Source organism: Arvicanthis niloticus, chromosome 22 (genome assembly GCF_011762505.2).
Source record: "Arvicanthis niloticus isolate mArvNil1 chromosome 22, mArvNil1.pat.X, whole genome shotgun sequence".
NCBI lineage: Eukaryota > Metazoa > Chordata > Mammalia > Rodentia > Muridae > Arvicanthis > Arvicanthis niloticus.
Genome location: NC_133429.1, coordinates 49,189,033 through 49,210,916, shown reverse-complemented (window position 1 = coordinate 49,210,916; position 21,884 = coordinate 49,189,033). Strand labels below are relative to the sequence as shown.

The following is a 21,884-nucleotide window of genomic DNA, read 5'->3' as shown; positions in this document are numbered from 1 at the left end:
AGTGCCTGGGGAAAGCCTAAAATCCTTAAAACTGACAATGGACCAGCTTACACTTCTCAAAAGTTTGGACAATTCTGTCGCCAAATGGGGGTGACCCATTTGACGGGTCTCCCTTATAACCCTCGAGGACAAGGCATTATAGAACGGGCTCATTGCACTCTCAAGTCTTATTTAATAAGACAAAAAGGGGGAGTCGAGGAGGCTCTACCCTCAGTGCCACGAGTAACCATCTCTATAGCACTCTTTACTCTTAATTTTCTAAATCTGGACAGTCAGGGCCATACAGCAGCTGACCATCATTGTTTAGAGCCTGACAGGCCAAAGGAGATGGTCAAATGGAAAGATGTCTTGACTGGTCAGTGGAAAGGCCCGGATCCTATCTTAATAAGATCCAGGGGAGCTGTTTGTGTTTTTCCACAGGAGGAAGATAACCCATTCTGGTTACCTGAAAGATTGACGAGAAAGATCCTAACACCTGGAAATGAACCGATGGATTCCTTGGAAGTTAATTCCAGTTCTCACAATGATTCTCCAGAATTGGGTTCCTAGTATATGGGGAGAATATCATTGGGCTATTCTATCTGCCTTTCCAAAACCTATGCCGGTCAGACATGATGCAGCAGTTTTTCCTAAAATCTTTACAACAAATAAGACTCTAGATCTGCCCTATTTGCCATATGACCCTACAAGGGCCCCATTAGATGAGAATCACTCCTTGCCAGAACGAGGCTCTCTTTGTTTTCAAACAACTGAGGACGGAGACTGTATACCTCTCTTGAGGAGGGCTTTGGGGTGGTTTTATGATAAGAGGGGATGGGTGAAACTGACAATTAAGGGAAACAATAACCATACTGAGTTTTCACAATCCTTTTGGCAACCGGCTGTTTGGCTAAACGGGACATTTTTACCACCCAACTTCTCAGACAGGGAGCACCCCCGTCAACCCAAAGTCTCCCCTCTTTGTAGCGTAGAAGATGAGGGAGGAATTCTGCCCTGGTCTGAATGTCAGTTCCATATAACACGATGGGCAGATACCAATAGGACTTTCTCTTTCTCACCCAACATGATGTTGGACCCCAAAGCTGATACGGTAATGAGAGAAGGCCCTTTTTTACAGGGCCATAATATGAATCCTTTTCACAAATGGCTACTCTGTGGAATTAATGGTAGTTGTACTGCTCTTAACCCCCTAGTATTTCTTCAAGGTGGGGCGGCTGGAAGGACATCCTTTATGGGAGTTATTAATGGAACCATGGTGAAGCAGGAAGGTGATCAGGCTCCACAATTAACAAATGTAACTCAGTTGGTCACCGGAGTGAATAAAACCCTGATTAATCAGACAGATTTTTTACCTATCCCTGTCTGTGTTTATCCCCCTTTCTTGTTTATTCTTTCAAATAATTCATTTATAGACTGTATCAATGAGACTTGTGAAATGTCTCCGTGCTGGGATACCCGATGGACGTTCCGGGCCATGGTTGCTAGAGTTCCACGATGGATTCCAGTTCCAGTGGAGACCCCCTCTACCTTGTCCCTATTTCGACAGAAAAGAGACTTTGGAATTACTGCAACCATTGTAATGGCTATATCTCTTGCAGCCGTTGCTGCGACCGCTGCTGGATTTGCCATGGCCACAACAGTACAAACAAGTACAACACTCAACCAGTTATCAGCTACAGTTGCGGAGGCTATGAATACCCGTGCATCTGCTACAGCCCAGTTAAAAGGCGGGCTGATGGTTGTTAACCAGAGCCTTGATTTAGTGGAAGAGAGATTAGACATCCTCTTTCAATTGGCCCAATTGGGATGTGAAAGAAAGCTTGGAGCACTTTGCATTACCAGTGTACCGTATGAAAATTTTACTCGAGCTGCCAATTTGTCTAGAAAATTGTCTCTATATCTTACAGGAAACTGGTCTGAAGGATTTGAGGAAACCATGGAGTCATTGAGAGCAGCAATTGTGACCATCAACACAACACGAGTTGACCTGTCGCTGACTGAAGGATTTCCCTCCTGGATCTCTTCGGCCTTTTCCTTCTTTAAGGAGTGGGTGGGGGTAGGTCTGTTTGGTACAGCCCTATGCTGTGGTTTAGTGTTCATGCTCCGGTTGGTCTGCAAGCTCAAAGCTCAACAAAAACGTGACAAGGCTGTCATTGCCCAGGCACTTATGGCCATGGACCAGGGAGCCAATCCAGCAGTGTGGTTATCTATGCTGAGGGAAAACTGAATCTACATCTCCAAGTAGCGGTGAAAAGTTGCCTTTCCTGCTTAGCCACGAACAGCCTTTGCACCCCATCGAGGCTTCGCCTCATTGCACTGGGATAGGTGTTCCTGGCCTTCACTGGGCCTCTAACATGAGCCCTTGAGGAGTGCCATATTACCAGTTGAGGTTGTCGAGTGAGCACTAGACAAGGAATGTTCCACGGACGTGGATAGATTTCCCGAAAACATGCCTGATTGCATAAAGGTTTGATGCCATAGCCCCCTCTATGCACACGGACGGCCGCTGGGTGTCATGGAGAGGAGGCCTCCTTTCCCCAACAAAAGGCATTGGGATGGGTATGGGGAGTATTACTCATTGTGTGATGACAAGAGAAGAAATCCATTACAATATCTCCATTTGCACAGGGGATCGGGCCTCTGTTTTTCCCTCACTGTACAGTTGCACTCAGATACAACTGATTCACCCTACCCAATTAATAAAACAAAAAGGGGGAGATGTAGAGAGCTGCGCCCTCTGCAGGCGGAGGCCTTATAGGCTGACGATTTTGGTGGATAGGTTCCGTGCGCAGGCGCAAGGGCTAGGAGCGCGCCAACTCACGGCCCAACCCAGGGCATCATATGGCTAATGAGCGAGCAGCCAATCAAGTATGTACACACCGCCTTAAGGTCTATTTAAGCTGGCACCATTTGGGGTTCTTTTGTCTTCCTCTTCCCATCACAATAAACGCTTGCTGCAGAAGGTGCCCTGGTGCCCGCGTGCGTTCTTGCTGGCGAGACGATTGCACGGGTAACACAAAACATTGGAGCATCTGATCTTCAGCCTTCTGGCCCAGGATCATCTGACAGACCAAGTAATGGAGAATTATTAAGGGCTGATTACTCTGTATTGGCAGATATAATCAGTCAACTATTCCACAAGTGCGACCTTTTCTGGACAATAGTTTGTCTGTAGATGGAAAGAGGCAATTTTTGCCTAGTGACTGCCTCACCACAACTGAAGTAACTCCAAAGATGCTCAATTTCTCCTTAGAATCCAAGACAAGAAGCTGTCAGGAGCAGACAGGTCTCTAATCAAAATGAACATTAATACAGAAATGTTTGCAACTTCAATTCTGTGGACTTCTGACTTTTTGAAAACCAACTATCCATGTAAGGCAATCTGGACTATTGTCTGTTAACTCCTCTCAGCTATTGCTAAAGAAAATATAGAAAACACTCTAACAATAAAATCAGAGCCATGAATTTGCTATAGGCCCTTAACTCATGAGCTAAGCATCTCAAATCAGTTTTAAAAAGTTAAAGAAGGACTGGGTCTAAGCCTTGTATTCCTAAATGTGTTATACAGGCACAATGCCTATGAGAATAACAATATGAATCCCACTTTAATAACAATTCCTAGCTATTCCTCCCTGTTCCAACAAAACCACTACTTTTCCCTAGAAAGGCAGCACAGTATTAACCACCTCAGTCCCCAAGCCCAGGGAATAGGGATGCCAACTCTTCAGTAACCTCTTCATGCTGATTATGGGCATTGAGATATTAGAAGAGGTGTGGAAGGAGGGTAAATTGATAAGCCTCTGATGTCTGTGTCTTCATTGTATCCAGCTGAAATTCCAGGACATCAGAGGTTCGAGCAGGTCTGCTCAGCTTGCTAGACGAGTAGATTCACCAAGGCTGTGAATTCTGCTATATACAATTCTCAAAACAAATTTTAGTATTAAGAAAATGTTTTGTTTGAATTCTGGAATCTAGTCTGCTGGCGGCCTGCCTCTGTTATGTCTAATCCATATAATTCTGGAAAGCAGAAATATCTTAATAGTCTCTTCGGAAAACACACAGACAAATCTTTTTCCCTAAACAGAATATCCTTGAACCAGTAACCAGAAAAACCTTTATCTTGACCTCTTTCCCAGAGGAAAATTTTAACCGAAAAACTGAAAATCATACCCATCTTTGTTCCCTATTTTGCCAAGCAGGAAATGAACCCAGAATTCTCGTGGGGCCCCCGTTAGACAGAACCCAAGTCTCCTGTGAGACAATATAACTTTATACCATCTGAATATACCTGATTATTGGGAGCCAACTTTTAGCAGAAAGTGGCTATCAACTTTGCAGCCATCTCAAGCCAGATACCTTGACAAGAGACTTGTTTTTCAACAGCCTACAACAGCTGAGCGCACTGATGGTTCTTCTAGCACGAAGTTTGAAAATCCTTCCACAGTCCTTCCCAAAACATGGTCAGGTTAGCTCAGGACTACCCCACTCCTGGTACAAATTTGTCTTACTCAAGGTTTTTATTCCTCCACGAACATCATGACCAAGAAGCAAGTTAAAGAGAAAAGAGTTTATTCAGCTTACACTTCCAACTTGCTATTGATCAGCAAGTGAAGTCATGACTGGAACTCAAGCAGGTCAGGAAGCTGGAGCTGATGCAGAGGCCATGGAGAAATATTACTTACTAGTTTGCTTCTACTGTCTTGCTCATCTTGCTTTCCTATAGAACCCAAGACTACCAGCCCAGGGATGGTATTACCCACAAGGAGCCCTCCCTCCTTAATCATTAATTGAGGGAATGTTTTAAAGCTGCATCTCATGGAAGCCTTTCCTTAACTGAAGCTACTTTCTCTGTGATAACGCCAGCTTGTATCAAGTTAATACAAAACCAGCCAGTACACCTGCCATGCAGTGAGACATCTCAAATAAAATTATATAAAATGTAATATAAATACATGTTTACTAAAAATGAGTCAGTCATCAAAGACCTTTCTGCTCTTCTGTAGAACCCAAAGTCATTTTCTGACACCCAAATTATATGGCTGAAAATTTCTTATACCCAGTGGCCCTCATCTTTCTTCTCACATCTGAGGATCCTCCCACACATGTAACATACAGGTACACACACATACCATAGGTAAACTGAATGACCAGGCACATGATATGGTAGAGAAATTTGTATTTTCATTAAATCAGAAATTACTGTTTATTTACAAATTTCTTCTGTAGCCCCTTCACCCCCACATTTCTACTCAGGAAAAAGAAATCAGACATCTATAGAAGTCTTTACAAGGGCAAGTCTGTATTAATCCCAGGATTCTCTGTCTCTTCTGTACATACTTTCCCTACTCAGCCTACTCTTGAGATTCACCAACCTAGCAGTAGGAAGACCCAGCTCTCAGAGGCCGAGGCAGCATCAAGACCCTTGCTCATTTGAAAATATATTCATTCACAAATATATTGTCCCAAAAATGAAAGACAAGTATTGAGAAGGATACTGTATACATGATCACTTAGTGAGTCTGCAGGGGGAAATGGTCACTTAGTGAATCTGCAGGAGACATTGGTCACTTAGTGAGTCTACAGGGAGGGATGCTCACTTAGTGAGTCTGCAGGGAGGGAGTGGTGAGGCTGAGACCTACAGGTATATTCTGTTCATGGACTTGCATTCACAGTCTTCAGCCTTACGTGCTGTTGTTACGTTTTGAGTGTAGAGCAGTTGTTCCCACCTCCTCGGCTGTAAGGGATGAGACAGTCAAGAAAAGCCTGCTGGCCTGTGCTAACCCTACTTAGGCCATTCCCCTTACCTCTGTGATCCAAATGCCACTAAATGGTAAAGCCATAGTTTAAATGGCAGAGCACAGGAGATCACCTCATATTTGCTCAAAAAATAAAAAGAGTTCACCCATAATGCCATGCTTTTAAAATAAATGAAAAATTAGTGTCTCTATCCCATGTTAGATTCTCACCACCAGGGACTGAACCTCTGACCCAGGGCCTGCCAGCCTGACTCTAAGGCATAAGTGATGGCAGTATGACTGAAGACCATGGTCAGAGGTGACTCAGGGCAGGGGAACTTCCATGCTGCAGAAGGGTGAAAACTAGTAAGAGCATGTGCATTTTCTTCAGAGGAGGACACAGGGCAGTGATTGGCACAAGCTGGTCCCGACCTCCTCATTTGTGTGGATCCTCATATTAGGCCATGGTGATGCTCAGAGTCTGTGCAAAATCCAGCATGTTTATATCTGAATCCCTGGGAAGAATTCATTGGCTACTTTTTTGATCATGATCAGTCTTGAGTAGTATCACAGGAAAATTAGTAGGATGCAGGTTATATCCTAAAACCCCAGCATAATGACCATCCTTTCTCAACTCTCTTACCTTCTCCTGAGAATTCCATCCCTTACACTCTAACTACATCTCCCCAATTGTGCACATAGGTAAAGACTTCACAGAGCTTTCTCAGGCTTTGGAGAAGTCCAGTAGAAAAGGGCATCTGCAAGAGAGGTGGGCAGGTAACTGAAGGGTAGAAAGAAGAGCTTGGCATCCCAACCAGCTGAGTATCGAGTGCGAGGGTGACAGGCAGTCAGAGCATGCTCCATGCAGTCTGTCACCAAAGACAGGTCCTGGTTGCACCTCTGGTCCAATCCACTTAGCATTTTCAGATCTATACAGAATGAGGAAGAATTACGGTGGTTATTCAGCTCCCACCACTCTTGTCTCATACCAGCATAGAGGAGAATTTCTATTCCCTATGTGGGAAAATCCATGTGTCTGAAACCCAAGCCTAGCCTGTCCCATTTCCTCAGAAGGACCACAAAAATCTTAAAGAAAAATTATGCACTCAGTCACCTGTATCACAGCTCATGGAAAGTACTGGTCTTATATCACCTCCCCACATCCCTGACTTTGCTTACAGGCCCATGATCATGAGAGGATCAGAAGGAACAGAACAGCATGTTCTGAAAGACAAGAACTCCTTTCTTACTGCATACAGAAACTGCCCACCACCCCCAAGGAAATAGGTCTAAACTACTGTTCTTTGAGTATAAAGAGAAAGGCATTACAACTGCAAAAAAAAAAAAAAAAAAAAAAAAAAAGGTTAAGTATTCAGAATTGTATGTAGTTTTGAGCCTCACAGCTCACTTACATGATGCCAGGTATTTCTCGCCATAGATCTCCCGGATTCCTGAGCTGGTCTGGTCCCACAGCATCTGCACATTTGATATTACTCTGGCACTACTGGTCATATCCGTCAGGAAGAAGCCTGGCTCTATAATAGCCACCTTCACCCCAAAATAGGAGAGCTCCCTCCTGCAAGACACACAATTGTCAAGGTCTTCAGAGGTCTTTCAGTGAGAACCCTTTAATAGGACTACAGTAGCATGGGACCAGGAGCCTGTGGTGGAAAAAAAAAATGCCACACCTTTTGGATCTGGGGTATACAGCAAATGAAGTCGAATCTTTGTGATAAGGGCATTGCCTCTCTGCTCTTGTATGTCATAATAGTATTTGTGGTGTATAGCTCACTGGCCTAAAATTGAACATTCTGGTCTATGGCACTGTGTAAGACCTTTCTCCAAGTAGTGCAGAGGCAAAGAATTCTAGTCCTTGTCCAGGTCATTTTCACCTCACTAGTACGTCTGCATCTGCCCCACATCTGTCCCAGGAAGCTCTCAGGACAGGTCTTCTTAGACTCTTACTCTCTAACTTACCATAGTCTTTAGGTGATGATAGAAGCATATAAGTTATGCTAGAATGTGTTAATTATGGACTCTACAGGGTCCTGATATCTATCTCTGGAATTGAAAGAGATATTCATCCCAATTCAAAGACATGATCACCATATAGATTTCAGGGGAATGGATTCTTGAACCAAAAACTTCACAGTTCCAAACCTATCCCAATATTTTTCCACAGTGTTTTCCCTCCTCCACAAAAGGACAAAATGAACCCAACTCATGTCTCTGTCATGACCTGTTACAGAGACTTAGAAATGTGCTGCCCAGAGAATCATTCAGTGAGGGGAAGACAAGAGAGACCCAAAACTTTAGTGTTCTCCCCATGATGGGGACTACAAGAGTGTGACTAAATAAAAACCTTCCTAAAGCACCCCTTGAGTCTGCTTCCCTTAAAGTACCTGAGGGAGTCTGAGAAGGCCTCTACACCATACTTGGAGATGCAGTAACCACCTCCAACCAAAGACACCCGGCCTATGATGCTGGAGACATTGACCACTCGACCCCTTGCCTTCCTCACTAAGGGCAGCATGCTCAGAGTCACCTCGATCATGCCCAACAGGTTCACATCCAGTACAGTTGCAAAGTTCTGTTTGTTCATCCACTCATTGGGACCTGAGAAGGTGGAAATGCCAGCATTGTTGACCAGGCCCCAGAGTCCTAGAAACAGTGGAAAGAGATAGTCACACAACACAGGTTTAATTACGGATGAAATGCATTTTCAACATGGTAAGAATACTGTGACATGTTTACTGGACAATACGATGCAATGAATAAGAGCAGGGTATCCACATGGCTGGTGAACTCATGAGGACTGCTGGCTCACACCATGGATACCTTCATCTTTTAAGATTTCATGGCCCAGCACTCTAACCTGGGAATCAGCCAGCAGTTCCTTATCAGTTGCTAAGTTTATGAACAGATGGTGAAAAAAATGGCTCAACTTTGTTAATCTGGAGACCATGAAAGTACGTTTGTGTTGTACAACTTGTAGCCATCTCTAGAAATTTTATTCTCTTATTTGTTGTGGTGGTTTGAATGGAAATAGCAGCCATAGGCTCATATGTTTAAATGTTTGCTCCTGAGAGTGGGGCAGTGCTGGAGAGGGATTAGGAGATGTGACCATTTTGGGGGTCATGTTGGATTCTATGACTCACTGGGAGTGGGCTATCCAGAGTCTTACTGTTTCTGCTACCTGTGGATATAGATGTACTATCTCAGCTCCTTCTCTAGTACATGACTACTATGTAACCCAGCAGATGTCATGACATGATGTTAACAGTCTAAAGCTTTAACCTTATGCAAGCCCAAATGTTATGTTCCATCTATAAGAGTGACCACGGTCATGGCATGGCTTCGCAGATATAGAATTTTGATACAGACAGTTGTATCTTCCTGTTGCTCTAAGCAGTTTATACCCGGCTACCTGTGTCTTTGCAGTGGCCAAGAAAGGTATCAATAAGGAAGAATTCGCTTCCATATCTTCCTTATTAATATAATTATTAAAGACAGTCATAAAGAAGAAGGGAAGGAACAGAGAAAAACCCAAAAGAGAAAAGAAAGAAAAGACAAAATTAATCTCTCAAGGAAATTTGGTTGGTAAACAAGTAAAGGAAAACCTGATTGTGGGAGATTTAGAAAACAGAGCTGTGCTTTTAGTTTCATCTAAAGCCTGCCTTGAAATTAATAATGATCAACTCTCATTATTGATAAACATCTATAGTGATGAAAATTAATATTGATCAATTCTCAATGTTTGTCAGCATCAATATTGATTATCATCAATATTGTTCAACTCACCTCAATGCTTACAAAACCCAATGTATTGGCTAATTTTCTGAAAACTTATTACAAGCTGGAGTCATCAGATAGAAAGGAGCCTCAGTTGAGGAAATGCCTCCATTAGGTCCAGCTATAGATCATTTTCTCAGTTACTGACCTTTTTTTAATAAAAATTTTTATTGGATATTATATTTACATTTCAGATTTTATCCCCTTACCCCATTCCCCCCACCACACAGGAATCCCCTATCCCATTGCCCCTCCTCCTTCTTCCATGAGGATATGTCCCCACCTAACCCCCCACTTGGTGTTCAGCCTTTATGGGACAAAGGATCTCCTCTCCTACCTATGCCTGACAAGGCCATCCTCCCCTACATGTACAGATGGAGTCATGGGTCCCTCCCTATATGCTCCCAGGCTGGTGGATTAAACCCTGGGGAGTTCTGTTGGTTGGTATTGTTGCTCTCCTCATGGGGCCACAAACCCCTTCAGCTCCTTCAGTCTTCTCTCTAACTCCTCCATTGGGAACCCCTTGACCAAATCAATGGTTACCTGTGAGCATCTGACTCTGAATATGTCAGACTCTGGCAGACCTCTAAGGAGACAGCTATATCAGGCTCTTGTCAGCATGCACTTCCTGACATCCCCATCAGCATCTACCTTTGGTGACTGCACATGGGATGGATACCCAGGTGGAAGGATCTCCAGACCACCCCTCCTTCAGTTTCTGTCCCACACTTTGTCTCCATATTTGCTCCCTTGAGTATTTTGTTACTCCTTCTAAGTAGGACTGACACATCCACACTTGGTCTTCCTTGTTCATGAGCTTCATGTGGTCTGTGAGTTGAATCTTGGCTATTTCAAGCTTTTGAGCTAATATCCACTTACCAGTGAGTAAATACCATGTGTGTTCTTTTGTGATTGGGTTAACTGACTCCTCGGGATTGTTTTCTAGTTCCATCCATTTACCTAAGAATTTCTCAAATTCATTATTTTTAATAGCTGAGTAATACTCCATTGTGTAAATGTGCCACATTTTTTGTATCCATTCCTCTGTTGAAGGACATCTGGGTTCTTTCCAGCTTCTGGCTATTATAAATAAGGCTGCTATGAACATAGTGGAGCATATGTCCTTGTTATATGTTGGAGCATCTTCTGGGTATATGCCCAGGAGTGGTATAGCTGGATCCTCAGGTAATGTTATGTCCAGTTTTCTGAGGAACCGCCAGACTGATTTCCAGAGTGGTTGTACCAGCTTGCAATCCTGCCAACAATGAAAGAGTGTTCCTCTTTCTCCACATCCTTGCCAGCATCTACCATCACCTGAGTTTTGATCTTAGCCATTCTGACTGGTGTGAAGTGGAATCTCAGGGTGGTTTTGATTTGCATTTCCCTGATGACTAAGGATGTTGAGCATTTCTTAAGGTGCTTCTCAGCCATTTGAGTTTCCTCAGTTGAGAATTCTTTGTTTAGCTCTGTACCCCACTTTTAATAGGGTTATTTGGTTGTCTGGAGTCTAATTTCTTGAGTTCTTTGTATATCTTGGATATTAGCCCTCTATTGGATGTAGAATTGGTAATGATCTTTTCCCAATCTGTTGGTTGCTGTTTTGTCCTATTGACAGTATCCTTTGCCTTAGAGACACTTTGCAATTTTATGAGGTCCCATTTGTCAATTCTTGATCTTAGAGCATAAGCCATTGGTGTTCTGTTCAGGAACTTTTCCCCTGTGACTAGGTATTTGAGAGTCTTCCCTGATTTCTCTTCTATTAGTTTCAGTGTATCTGGTTTTATGTGAAGGTCCTTTATCCACTTGGACTTGAGCTTTGTACAAGGAGATAAGAATGGATTGATTTGCATTCTTCTACATGTTGACCTCCAGTTGAGCCAGCACCATTTGTTGAAAATGCTGTCCTTTTTCCACTGGATGGTTTTAGATTCTTTGTCAAAGATCATGTGACTGTATGTATGTGGGTTGATTTCTGGGTCTTTGATTCTATTCCATTGATCTTCCTGCCTGTCTCTGTACCAATACCATGCAGTTTTTATCGATACTGTTCTGTAGTAGAGTCTGAGGTCAGGGATGGTGATTCCCTAAAAAGTTCTTTTATTGTTGAGAGTAGTTCTTGATATCCCCAGTTTTTTGTTATTCCAAATGAATTTGCAAATTGTTCTTTCTATCTCTATGAAGAATTGATTTGGAATTTTGATGGGGATTGCATTGAACCTGTAGATTGCTCTTAGCAAGATGGTCATTTTTACTAAATTAATCCTGCCAATCCACAAGCATGGGAGATCTTTCCATCTCCTGAGATCTTCTTCAATTTGATTTCATCATTGATTTGAAGTTCTTGTCATACAAATCCTTCACTTGCTTGGTTAGATTCACTCCAAGATATTTTATATTATTTGTGACTATTGTGAAGAGTGTTATTTCCCTAATTCCTTTCTCAGCCTGTTTATCCTTTGAGTAGAGGAAGGCTACTGATTTGTTTGAATTGATTTTATATCCAGCCACTTTGCTAAAGTTGTTTATCAGGTTTAGGAGTTCTCTGGTGGAAGTTTTAGGGTCACTTAAGTATACTATCATATCATCTGCAAATAGTGAAATTTTTACTTCTTCCTTTCCTATTTGTAGCCATTTGACTTCCTTTTGTTGTCTAATTGCTCTGGCTAGGACTTCCAGTACTATATTGAATAGGTAGTCTGAGAGTAGGTAGCCTTGTCTAGTCCCTGATCTTAGTGGGATTGCTCCAACTTTCTCTCCATTTAGTTTGATGTTGGCTACTGGATTGCTGTATTTTGCTTTTACTATGTGTAGGTATGGACCTTGAATTCCTGATCTTTCCAAGACTTTTAACATGAAGGGATGCTGAATTTTGTCAAATGCTTTCTCAGCATCTAGTGAGATGACCATGTGGTTTTTTTCTTTGAGTTTATTTATATAGTGGATTACATTGATGGATTTCCAAATATTGAACCATCCCTGCATTCCTGGGATAAAGCCTACTTGATCATGATGGATGATTGCTTTGATGTGTTGTTGGATTCGGTTTGCAAGAATTTTATTGAGTATTTTTGCATCGATATTCATAAGAGAGATTGGTCTGTAGTTCTCCTTCTTTGTTGGGTCTTTGTGAGGTTTAGGTATGAGCATAATTGTAGCTTCATAGAACAAATTGGGTAGTGTTCCTTCTGTTTCTATTCTGTGGAATAGTTTGAAGAGAATTGGTATTAGGTCTTCCTGGAAGGTCTGATAGAATTCTGCACTAAAACTATCTGGTCCTGAACTTTTTTTGGTGGGGAGGTTTTTAATGACTGCTTCTATTTCTTTAGGAGTTATAGGACTCTTTAGATGGTTTATCTGCTCCTCATTTAATTTTGGTACCTGGTATCTGTCTAGAAAATTGTCCATTTCATGCAGATTTTCCAATTTTGTTGAGTATAGGCCTTTGTAGTAGGATCTGATGATTTTTTAATTTCCTCAGTTTCTGTTGTTATGTCTCACTTTTCAGTTCTGATTTTATTAATTTCAGTACTGTCTGTGTGCCCTTTGGTTAGTCTGGCTAAGGGTTTATCTATCTTGTTGATTTTCTGAAAAAACCAGCTCCTGGTTCTGCTGATATTTTGTATAGTTCTTTCTGTTTCTACTTGGTTGATTTCAGCCCTGAGTTTGATTATTTCCTGCCGTCTACTCCTCTTGGGTGTATTTGCTTCTTTTTGTTCTAAAGCTTTCAGGTGTGCTGTCAAGTTGTTAGTGTATGCTCTCTCCAGTTTCTTTTTTTAGCCACTTCGAGCTATGAGTTTTTCTCTTAGTACTGCTTTCATGGAGTCCCACAAGATTTGGTATGATGTGTCCTCATTTTCATTAAATTCTAAAAAGTCTTTCATTTCTTTCTTTCTTTCTTCCTTGACCAAATCATCATTGAGTAGAGCATTGTTCAGTTTCCACGTGTATGTGGGCTTTCCATTGTTTTTGTCATTATTAAAGATGAGTCTTAGTCCACAGTGATCTGATAGGGTGCAAGGGATTATTTGAATCTTTTGTATCTATTGAGGCCTGTTTTGTGACCAATTATATGGTCTATTTTGGAGAAGGTACCATGAGGTGCTGAGAAAAAGGTATATTCTTTTGTTTTAGGATGAAATGTTCTATAGACATCAATTGAGTCCATTTGGTTGATAACTTCTTTTAGTTTCATTGTGTCTCTGTATAGTTTTTGTTTCCATGATCTGTCCATTGCTGAGAGTGGGGTGTTGAAATCCCCTACTATTATCGTGTGTGGTGCAATGTATGCTTTGAGCTTTAGTAAAGTTTCTTTTATGTATGTGGGACATTTGGGGCATAGATGTTCAGAATTGAGAGTTCATCTTGGTACATTTTTTCTTTGATGAGTGTGAAGTGTTCTTCCTTATCTTTTTTTGATTACTTTTGGTTGAAAGTATATTTTGTTTGATATTAGAATTGCTACTACAGCTTGTTTCTTGGGACCATTTTCTTGGAAGATTGTTTTCCATCCTTTTACTCTGAGGTAGTGTCTGTCTTTTTCACAGAGGTGCATTTCCTGTATGCAGCAAAATGTTGGGTCCTGTTTATGTATACAGTCTGATAGTCTACATCTTTTTATTAGAGAATTGAGTCCATTGATATTAAGAGATATTAAGGAAAATTAATGTTGCTTCCTGTTATTTTTGTTATTAGAGGTGGGATTATGTTTGTGTAACTATCTTCTTTTGGGGTTGTTGGAAGATTACTTTCTGGCTTTTTCTAGGTTGTAGTTTCCCTCCTTGTATTGGAGCTTTCCATCAATTATCCTTTGAAGTGCTGGATTTGTGGTAAGATATTGTGTAAATTTGGTTTTGTCATGGAATATCTTGATTTCTCCATCAACAGTAATTGAGAGTTTTGCTGGGTATAGTAGTCTGGTCTGGCATTTGTGTTCTCTTAGGGTCTGTATGATATCAGTCCAGGATCTTCTGGCTTTTATAGTCTCTGGTGGGAAGTCTGGTGTAATTCTTATAGGTCTGCCTTTATATGTTACTTTACCTTTTCCCCTTACTGCTTTTAGTATTTTTTCTTTGTTTTGTTCATTTGATGTTTTGATTATTATGTAATGGGAGGTATTTCTTTTCTGGTCTAGTCTATTTGGAGTTCTGTAGGCTTCTTGTATATTCATAGACATCTCTTTCTGTAGGTTAGGGGAGTTTTCCTGTATAAATTTGTTGAAGATATTTACTGGCCCTGTAAGTTGGGAGTCTTCACCCTCATCTATACCTATTATCCTTAGGTTTGGCCTTCTCATTATGTCCTGGGTTTCCTGGATGTTTTGGATTAGGAGCTTTTTGCATTTTGCATTTTCTTTGACAGTTGTGTCAATGTTTTCCATGGTATCTTCTGCACATGAGATTCTCTCTTCTATCTCTTGTATTCTGTTGGTGATGCTTTCCTCTATGACTCCTGATCTCTTTCCTAGGTTTTATATCTCCAAGGTAGTCTCCCTTTGAGATTTCTTTATTGTTTCTACTTCCATTTTTAGATCCTGAGACTTGGCACTGTGAGAGGCTAGGGAAGATCAATGGTGAAGGTACAGACTCAATTACAGTTAATGACCCAGGACCGAAGGGTCATGTAATGGATTCGAGGCTTGGCACAATGAAAAGAGACTATGAGTGGATATTGGTGAAGCCTTGTTGCAGCAGAAGACCCCAGTGTAGTAGAGTACCATAGGATGATCATCAAGAACAGCAGCAACAGTGGAGTAGAGTCAACCAGAATCTAGAATTCCATAGAGAGCACAGCTTCATATGTGACTCAAGCCCTTCAGAAGAGGGTAGAAGATCACATGTGCATCTGAGACATTGGAACAAAAAGCTTTAATGTTGAGGTTGCCTTGGAGACCCCAAGATGTTCAAGTTGCCAGAGTCATAGGATATCTGCTAAGGAAAGCTTCTAACAGGAAGTAGAACCAGCCCATAAGAAAGAAGTTTGTTGCAGAAAAAAAAAAAAAAAGATGCAGAAGGAGTTGGAGATCTGAATATGGCTTTAATATCAGATGCTGAGATGCACAGTTTAATGTTTGCCCAGCTGTTTTCCTGTACAGCTTTGAGGTCTATAATTAAGAGAGAGTGTGAATCTCAGAAGCCACTTTGAACTACAGACTTTTAACAGTATTGAGACTGTTACAAACTATTGCAACTTTTGAAGTTGGATTCAATGTATTTTGCATTATGACATGTTTAGGTATGGCCCCCACAGACTCATGTGTTTGAACAAGCCTATGGAAGTCAGGGAGATGAATGCAGTGCTTTGTATAGGCTTACCCTAGGGAGTGGCACTATTATGGGATGTGGCCTTGCTGCAATAGGTATGGCCCTGTTGTAGGAAGTGTGTCACTGTGGGCATAGGCTTTAATTCCCACATCCTAGCTCCCTGAAGCCAGTCTCTTTTGGTTTGCCTTTAGAACAAGATGTAGAACTCTCAGCTCCTCCTACACCATGCCTGCCTGCATATTGCCGTGCTCCCACCTTGATGATAATGGACTGAATGTCTGAACCTGTAAGCCAGCCCAGATTAAATGTTGTCCTTCTAAGAGTTGCCTTGGTCATGGTGTCTGTTCACAATAGTAAAACCCTAAGTCAATAGCTGAAGTCCATACTGTCTGATGTCATCCAACTGAGAGAAGGCAAGCTGGTGCCCAACTAAAACCTTCACTGCTACTGATTAGCATTCAAGGTGCCAGAAAATACACTGGACATTCACAGAGGAGAAAGGCAGTCATTGCTATTACCCAACCTCAAGCCCTATGATCTTCCACAGTGACCTGACTTTCAGGTATATGGTGCAATAAAGGTACCAATGTCATGGGGGTAACTAAACACTTTTCATTAGATTGACGGTCTGCTTTCTGAGATGGAATCTATAATGACACTACTAGAGTGGCCAAGAACTGAATACTCAATAAGTCATGGTTCTATGGGGAAACTAAATATTATTATTATTCTGAGGGAACACACAGTAAAAGACTCTTAATGCATATTACTAGCAGCACTCAAAGTTCAGTAATTTGATCAATCTCCATCTGGAAAACATGCCTTGCAATTCAGAAGAATAAACACAGAAACACACAAATGGCCAATGTGCAGAGTAAGAGACTCTGGCACACTCAGTCTTAAAAGAGAAGTCTTCATCATGGCCCTCCCCTCAAGGCTCAGAAATCTATGAGGATGAAGAGGCGGAAACATGTTAAGAGCCAGAGGTGATGGGTGACTCCAAGGAGACTGTCTTCTAGACACATCAGGACTGCTGTTTACATAACTCACAGAGTCTATGGAAACACAAGTAAGACCTGCACAGTCAAAATGGGACAGTGACCCAGCACTGAGAGGGAAAGTGGACACATAGTCTAACCTCTAAGCAAGAAGCCATTTTAACTGATAAATGCTGTCCAAAGGAAGAACAGTTTTCTGCACTGTAGTGTCAATGGTGCCTTGTAGGGGTTTTATTGTGCACTGTGTGAAGATTGACATGCTGATTTCTGTGTCCACTGCATCTGGTTACAGTCCTTATTCAGAGAATATCCAGGTGCAATCTTGTGTAAACAACAGCTTTCCAATTGTTCCCTGGAGTGTCAATAAACCCCTTAACCAGAAATGACTGAGCAGGGGAGAGAACATGGCTAGACTTCTCTCTGCCAGTAGAGGGAGGTAGAGAGGAGAAAGTATGGATTAGCCACCTACAAATAGTCTAGGAGACACATAAGAAAACACCTGGAGCAGAGAAAGTCTAAAATTGTAAGTATCTCCATGATTTTGTCTGGAGGCTTGGCAAATTAGTTTAGAGGACTAAAATAGAGTAATATTGCTCAGTAATTCTGCCCTTTAGGCGTGTTAAATAAATAACTTAGTCCAATCTCAGTTATTTAAGAGTTATCTGGATAAGAAGCAAACTGTAACCCTCTCATTATAAAGTCTCACACAGAGCTTTACACCCAATAGTGGTTATATTTCCACAAAATAAACTCCATGAAATTTTGGGAGAAAAGAAGAGCCAGCATTTTTCTTCATGGTGATTTGTGCTGGCTTTTTTGCTTGTTTCTTTTTTGCTTGTTTCTTTTTTGCTTTTTTTTTTTTTTTTTTTTTTTTGGTATTGTTTTCTCTTTTTTGTTTGTTTGTTTATGTTACTTTTCCTTGGTGGTTTTTATTTTGTTTTTGTTTTTTCAGACAGAGAGAAGGAGAGACATAAAGAATATGAACTTGAGTGACTGGGATATGGGGAGATCTGTGAGGAGGTGGGGAAAGGAAAACTTGATTGATATGTTTGCATGAAAAAAATTTAATAATAATATGTACAACAAATACTTTAATTCTAGGATTGCAAAATACACATGCTTTCAGACTCAGAATGGATTAGAAGTATCACAAGATAGTTCTTAGGACAATAAAACAAGTTATCCTAAAATGGTGTGGTAGCCATTTCTGGTGATGCCAACAGGAAGGAACTGAGTTACAAGTTCATCAGATGGTGACCAGGTCCATACTAGAACCCTGCCTCAAAAACGTGAGCCAGAAGAACACAAAGGAACCAAACAAAAAACAATTACAATGCTTGCTAAGTGTAATAAGACTTGGTTAAGGGTCAAGTTATTTTACTTCACTGGATATTATTATTGTAATTAATGTTCTTTAAGTGGTAAAGTGTTCAAAAAGCTTGCATTTTGTTTAAGTGAAAAGAAAGCACATATAGTAAACATACAGGTCAATCTGTTACTAGTTTTTATCCACTTAATAGTAAATCATACATTAGTTGTAGTTTGACATGACTAGAGTTTAGAGCAATAACTGTTTCCAATTCATTTTGATTTAAATTTATCTTTTAAATAATAACACAAATAGTGGAAAGAGACAAAGGGAGAAAGAGATTGATAGGCAGTGTGTGTGTGTGTGTGTGTGTGTGTGTGTGTGTGTGTGTGTAAAAGAGAGAAACCACTTCCTAGCTTTTTCTGACCTAAGGCACTCCTTGACTTTGGGGCCTAAGCATGGCGATGATTATGGCTCTCCCTGTGAAGGTGCACAGGCAGTGCATAACAACATGTTCCAGAACTGAGAAAGCAGGTGCACTCGGCACATGACCTTCACACAGAAATCAGGCCCCAGGAACCCAGGGCTCTCCTTCCTCCTCACTGTCGATAACCTAGGACTCGGCAACCAACAATCCAGTCATTCTACATAAAAAGACAAAGAGGACAGAAAATAATTTGAACATAAAAAAATTCCAAGGCACCAGCTAATCAAAGAATCCAGAGCTTGGAGGAGCCGATGTAGAGGTAAGAGGAGAGACTGATGTGCTGGAGAAGGGCAGGATCTGCAGTGACTCCAACTCCACCCTGACCCCACCAGGAATCTTTTCAGACTACACAGGCCTTCTCTTCACACACAGAGAGAAAACCAAGAACACAGCCAGGAATCTCAATGGTACCTCTGTTCCCAACATGCTCCTTCACCCACTGAGTGACTGCCACAGTAGTTTCTGTCTTGGTGACATCAAGGGTCACTGTCTCCAGCCTCTCAGATGTCTTGCTCCTCAGCTGCTCAGCTCCCTCCTCCATCAGACATGCAGCCAGCACCTTCATGCCTCTCCTGTCCAGCTGTCTGGCCAGCAGGTTCCCAAAGCCTGAGTCACAGCCCGTGATGAAGACATACTTGTCATAGAGATGGCTCACCACCATCCTCTCCCTGACCAAGCTCAGGAGCATCCACAGACCCACCAGTGCCACCAGGTAGAGCCACATGGCTTGTAGAAGTCAAGAAGAGAGAGAGATACTCTGAGTCGAAATGAACCTGGCATCTGCTCACACAGGCAGGCTTAGGCATGGAGGACTCCAGCCTTTTGGGGTGAAGTCCTCTGCATTTCTTATAATTGTTGATGTCTCACATCTCTGGTCTTTGACCTGCTCTTGAGCTGCAGACATTTAATGCCCTTTGGCTCTGCCTATCTCAGTAACAAGTAAAACTCCACTGACTGTCCAGTAACACAGGCCTATACTTTTAGGATTGTTGCTTCCTGGACTCATGTGGTAATACATGTGTATGTCATTACACAGGTCCCATGATCCAGCCCCAGGTTACCTTGTGTCTCTGCATCTTGCACTTGGGAGCCACAAACCAGGATGTTGTAAACATAATGAGATCTATTGGTAACATGCAGTTGGACTCAGGACAACTATAGGAGAGGACATGGAGAATTGCCCTTCTTATACAGTAGCTCCAGGGAAGATAGAAGGACAGGCCCCACACAGGCAAGGCTGACCTCAAAGGAACACAAGGTAATGGGGCTGGGGCCCCAGACACATCATGACTCGCAGAACTGATGTGGGGAAGGAAATGACTTTGCTTTCACAAGTGGCCCTTCTCCTGGCTGCCTGGATTAAAGCAGACCTGAGCACAGGTTTCTTGAGTTGTGACCTCCATGACTGCCCTTGACTCACCTGAGTCAGGATTTCTTAGTTAATTTCTCAGCATGTCTTGCTCAGAACCTCAGAAGTAGTGTTTCGAGCTTTACATATGGCTCCTGGCTCTGAGGAATGGCTGACTGACTCTCTGATTCCAGCTCAAAATAAACCTGGTGCCTTCCTTCAGGAATGATGTCATATTTCCCTTACCTGAAACTTCAACAACTTTCTGTTCCAATCTGTAAGGATTCAGACTGGCCCTGTGCTCTCAAAACCATGCTTCTATCAGGAAATGCCCCAACATGGGATACATTACAGCTCTGTCTTTAGGCCTAGGACATAGTTATCAGTAGGGAGTGATCTGTGAATCTGGAGCTGGGCCACTCTCCCTCCAAGGGCGTACTTCCAGTAGACACCTCCTGTGTCTGCTCTACATTGTACTGCTATTCCTTCTCCCATGTGCCTGATCCTGTATGTCTTACTGCCGCTATCCTTGTCCTTCTGCCTCCACTCCTGTCCCTCCTCCTGATCCTGCAAAAAGTGCTAGGACGTTCTTCATGTGGCTGTTATCACCCAACAGGTCCTCAAAATCCTACCTCTGAATTGCATCTTGCAAAATTTAATGCTGGATTTTCTTGTCCAAAGTACATGCGGATGTTGCTGCTCTTGGATATTGTATCCCTTCAACAATGAGTTCTCTAGAGCCATCCTTCTATGGTCATTTCCCAATCCTCTCCCTACAATCCTGTCCTTATCAACCCTGACAAGAACGTTCACTCTTATTGGATCAAGGTCTTGTGGAACACAGAAGGATCGAGATCTAGCCCTGGAATTTCTGGATAAAGTCAGAGAGAATGGGAAAATGAACATGACTCTGTTGTAATAGGCAGAAAGCCTCAGAGACACCTCCCTGATTCATGAAAGTTCCTCAGTCCATCCATCCCTCCTGAGATTCTCACACAGCCAAATGAAAGTGCCCAACTACTCCTCTTCCCTGTACTGGGTAGGGTGGTCTGGTCCCATTCCAGGCCAAACACTGTGAGTGTCCAACACCAAAGCTCTTCTGATCTCTGGGCTGCTCTGATCTGCTCATGTATATGGGAACTGAGCCATCTACTGGGATCAGGTGTCTAGCTCAGTCCAGGAAGAAGCACTTTCTCCAAAAAGGCAGTGTACCCCAATCCAACTTTTCTTCCTCATGAAAAAAAAGGGGAGAGGTGGAGCCTAGAGTCAGTGATGCAAAGGTGGAAACAGGCCCACTGTCAAGCCTGTTTCTATACTTGACCATGTGCAGCCTCTACTCAGTCTTAATTGGGGAACCAGAAATGAAAGACTATTGTGTTCTAATGGCTGAGGATCTAGGGTTGGAGACATGGGACTGGGGTGTATACAGTGTAGTCCTCATGCATAGATGAGTGAGACAGCATCTTGTGACAGCCAGAGTCCTTCTCAGGCACATCTGAGTGCACCTTGGCTTTCCCCCATGAAGAAACCTGGTTGAGGAGAAAAGGAGGCTCCTCCAGGGATATGGCATGCAGCCTTGGACCACCTTACAGGGTACTTCCTGCTGATTACATGTTGTTCTGTCTCATGATACTCTTGAGACTCTACCCATGCTTAGTGCCATAGATCTGGCCTGGGTGCTGCCCCTTCCCCTGTAGAGCCAGCACAGTGCTCTAAAGAGTGCTGAGATTGATGTACTCTCCCGACCGGCCTCCTCACAGGCTACAGTGTGCAGAGATGCTGATATGTTCCTAGAGTGTGATTTGTGTAATGATGAAGACAGTAGGAATAAAGATTACAAGGTCATGGCCAACCTGTCATATAGTGAGACATCGCAAAACAAACAAACAAACCAAAAGAAATAAAAACTAAAATATAAATATATGTTTCGGAAAAATGAGTCAGCCATTATGAGT

General features: G+C 42.2%; 1 protein-coding gene across 1 annotated transcript; it reads right to left on the bottom strand.

The window, feature by feature from the left end:
* Positions 1–6,132: 6,132 nt before the first annotated feature.
* On the bottom strand, positions 6,133–21,834 carry LOC143436326 (retinol dehydrogenase 16-like). Its single transcript, XM_076920538.1, has 4 exons — positions 18,993–21,834; positions 8,138–8,396; positions 7,148–7,311; positions 6,133–6,664 (listed from the first exon to the last, which is right to left on the bottom strand). Exons 1-4 carry the CDS (start codon positions 19,303–19,305, stop codon positions 6,447–6,449), a joined length of 954 nt encoding a protein of 317 aa, XP_076776653.1. The 5' UTR covers positions 19,306–21,834; the 3' UTR covers positions 6,133–6,446.
* Positions 21,835–21,884: the final 50 nt, after the last annotated feature.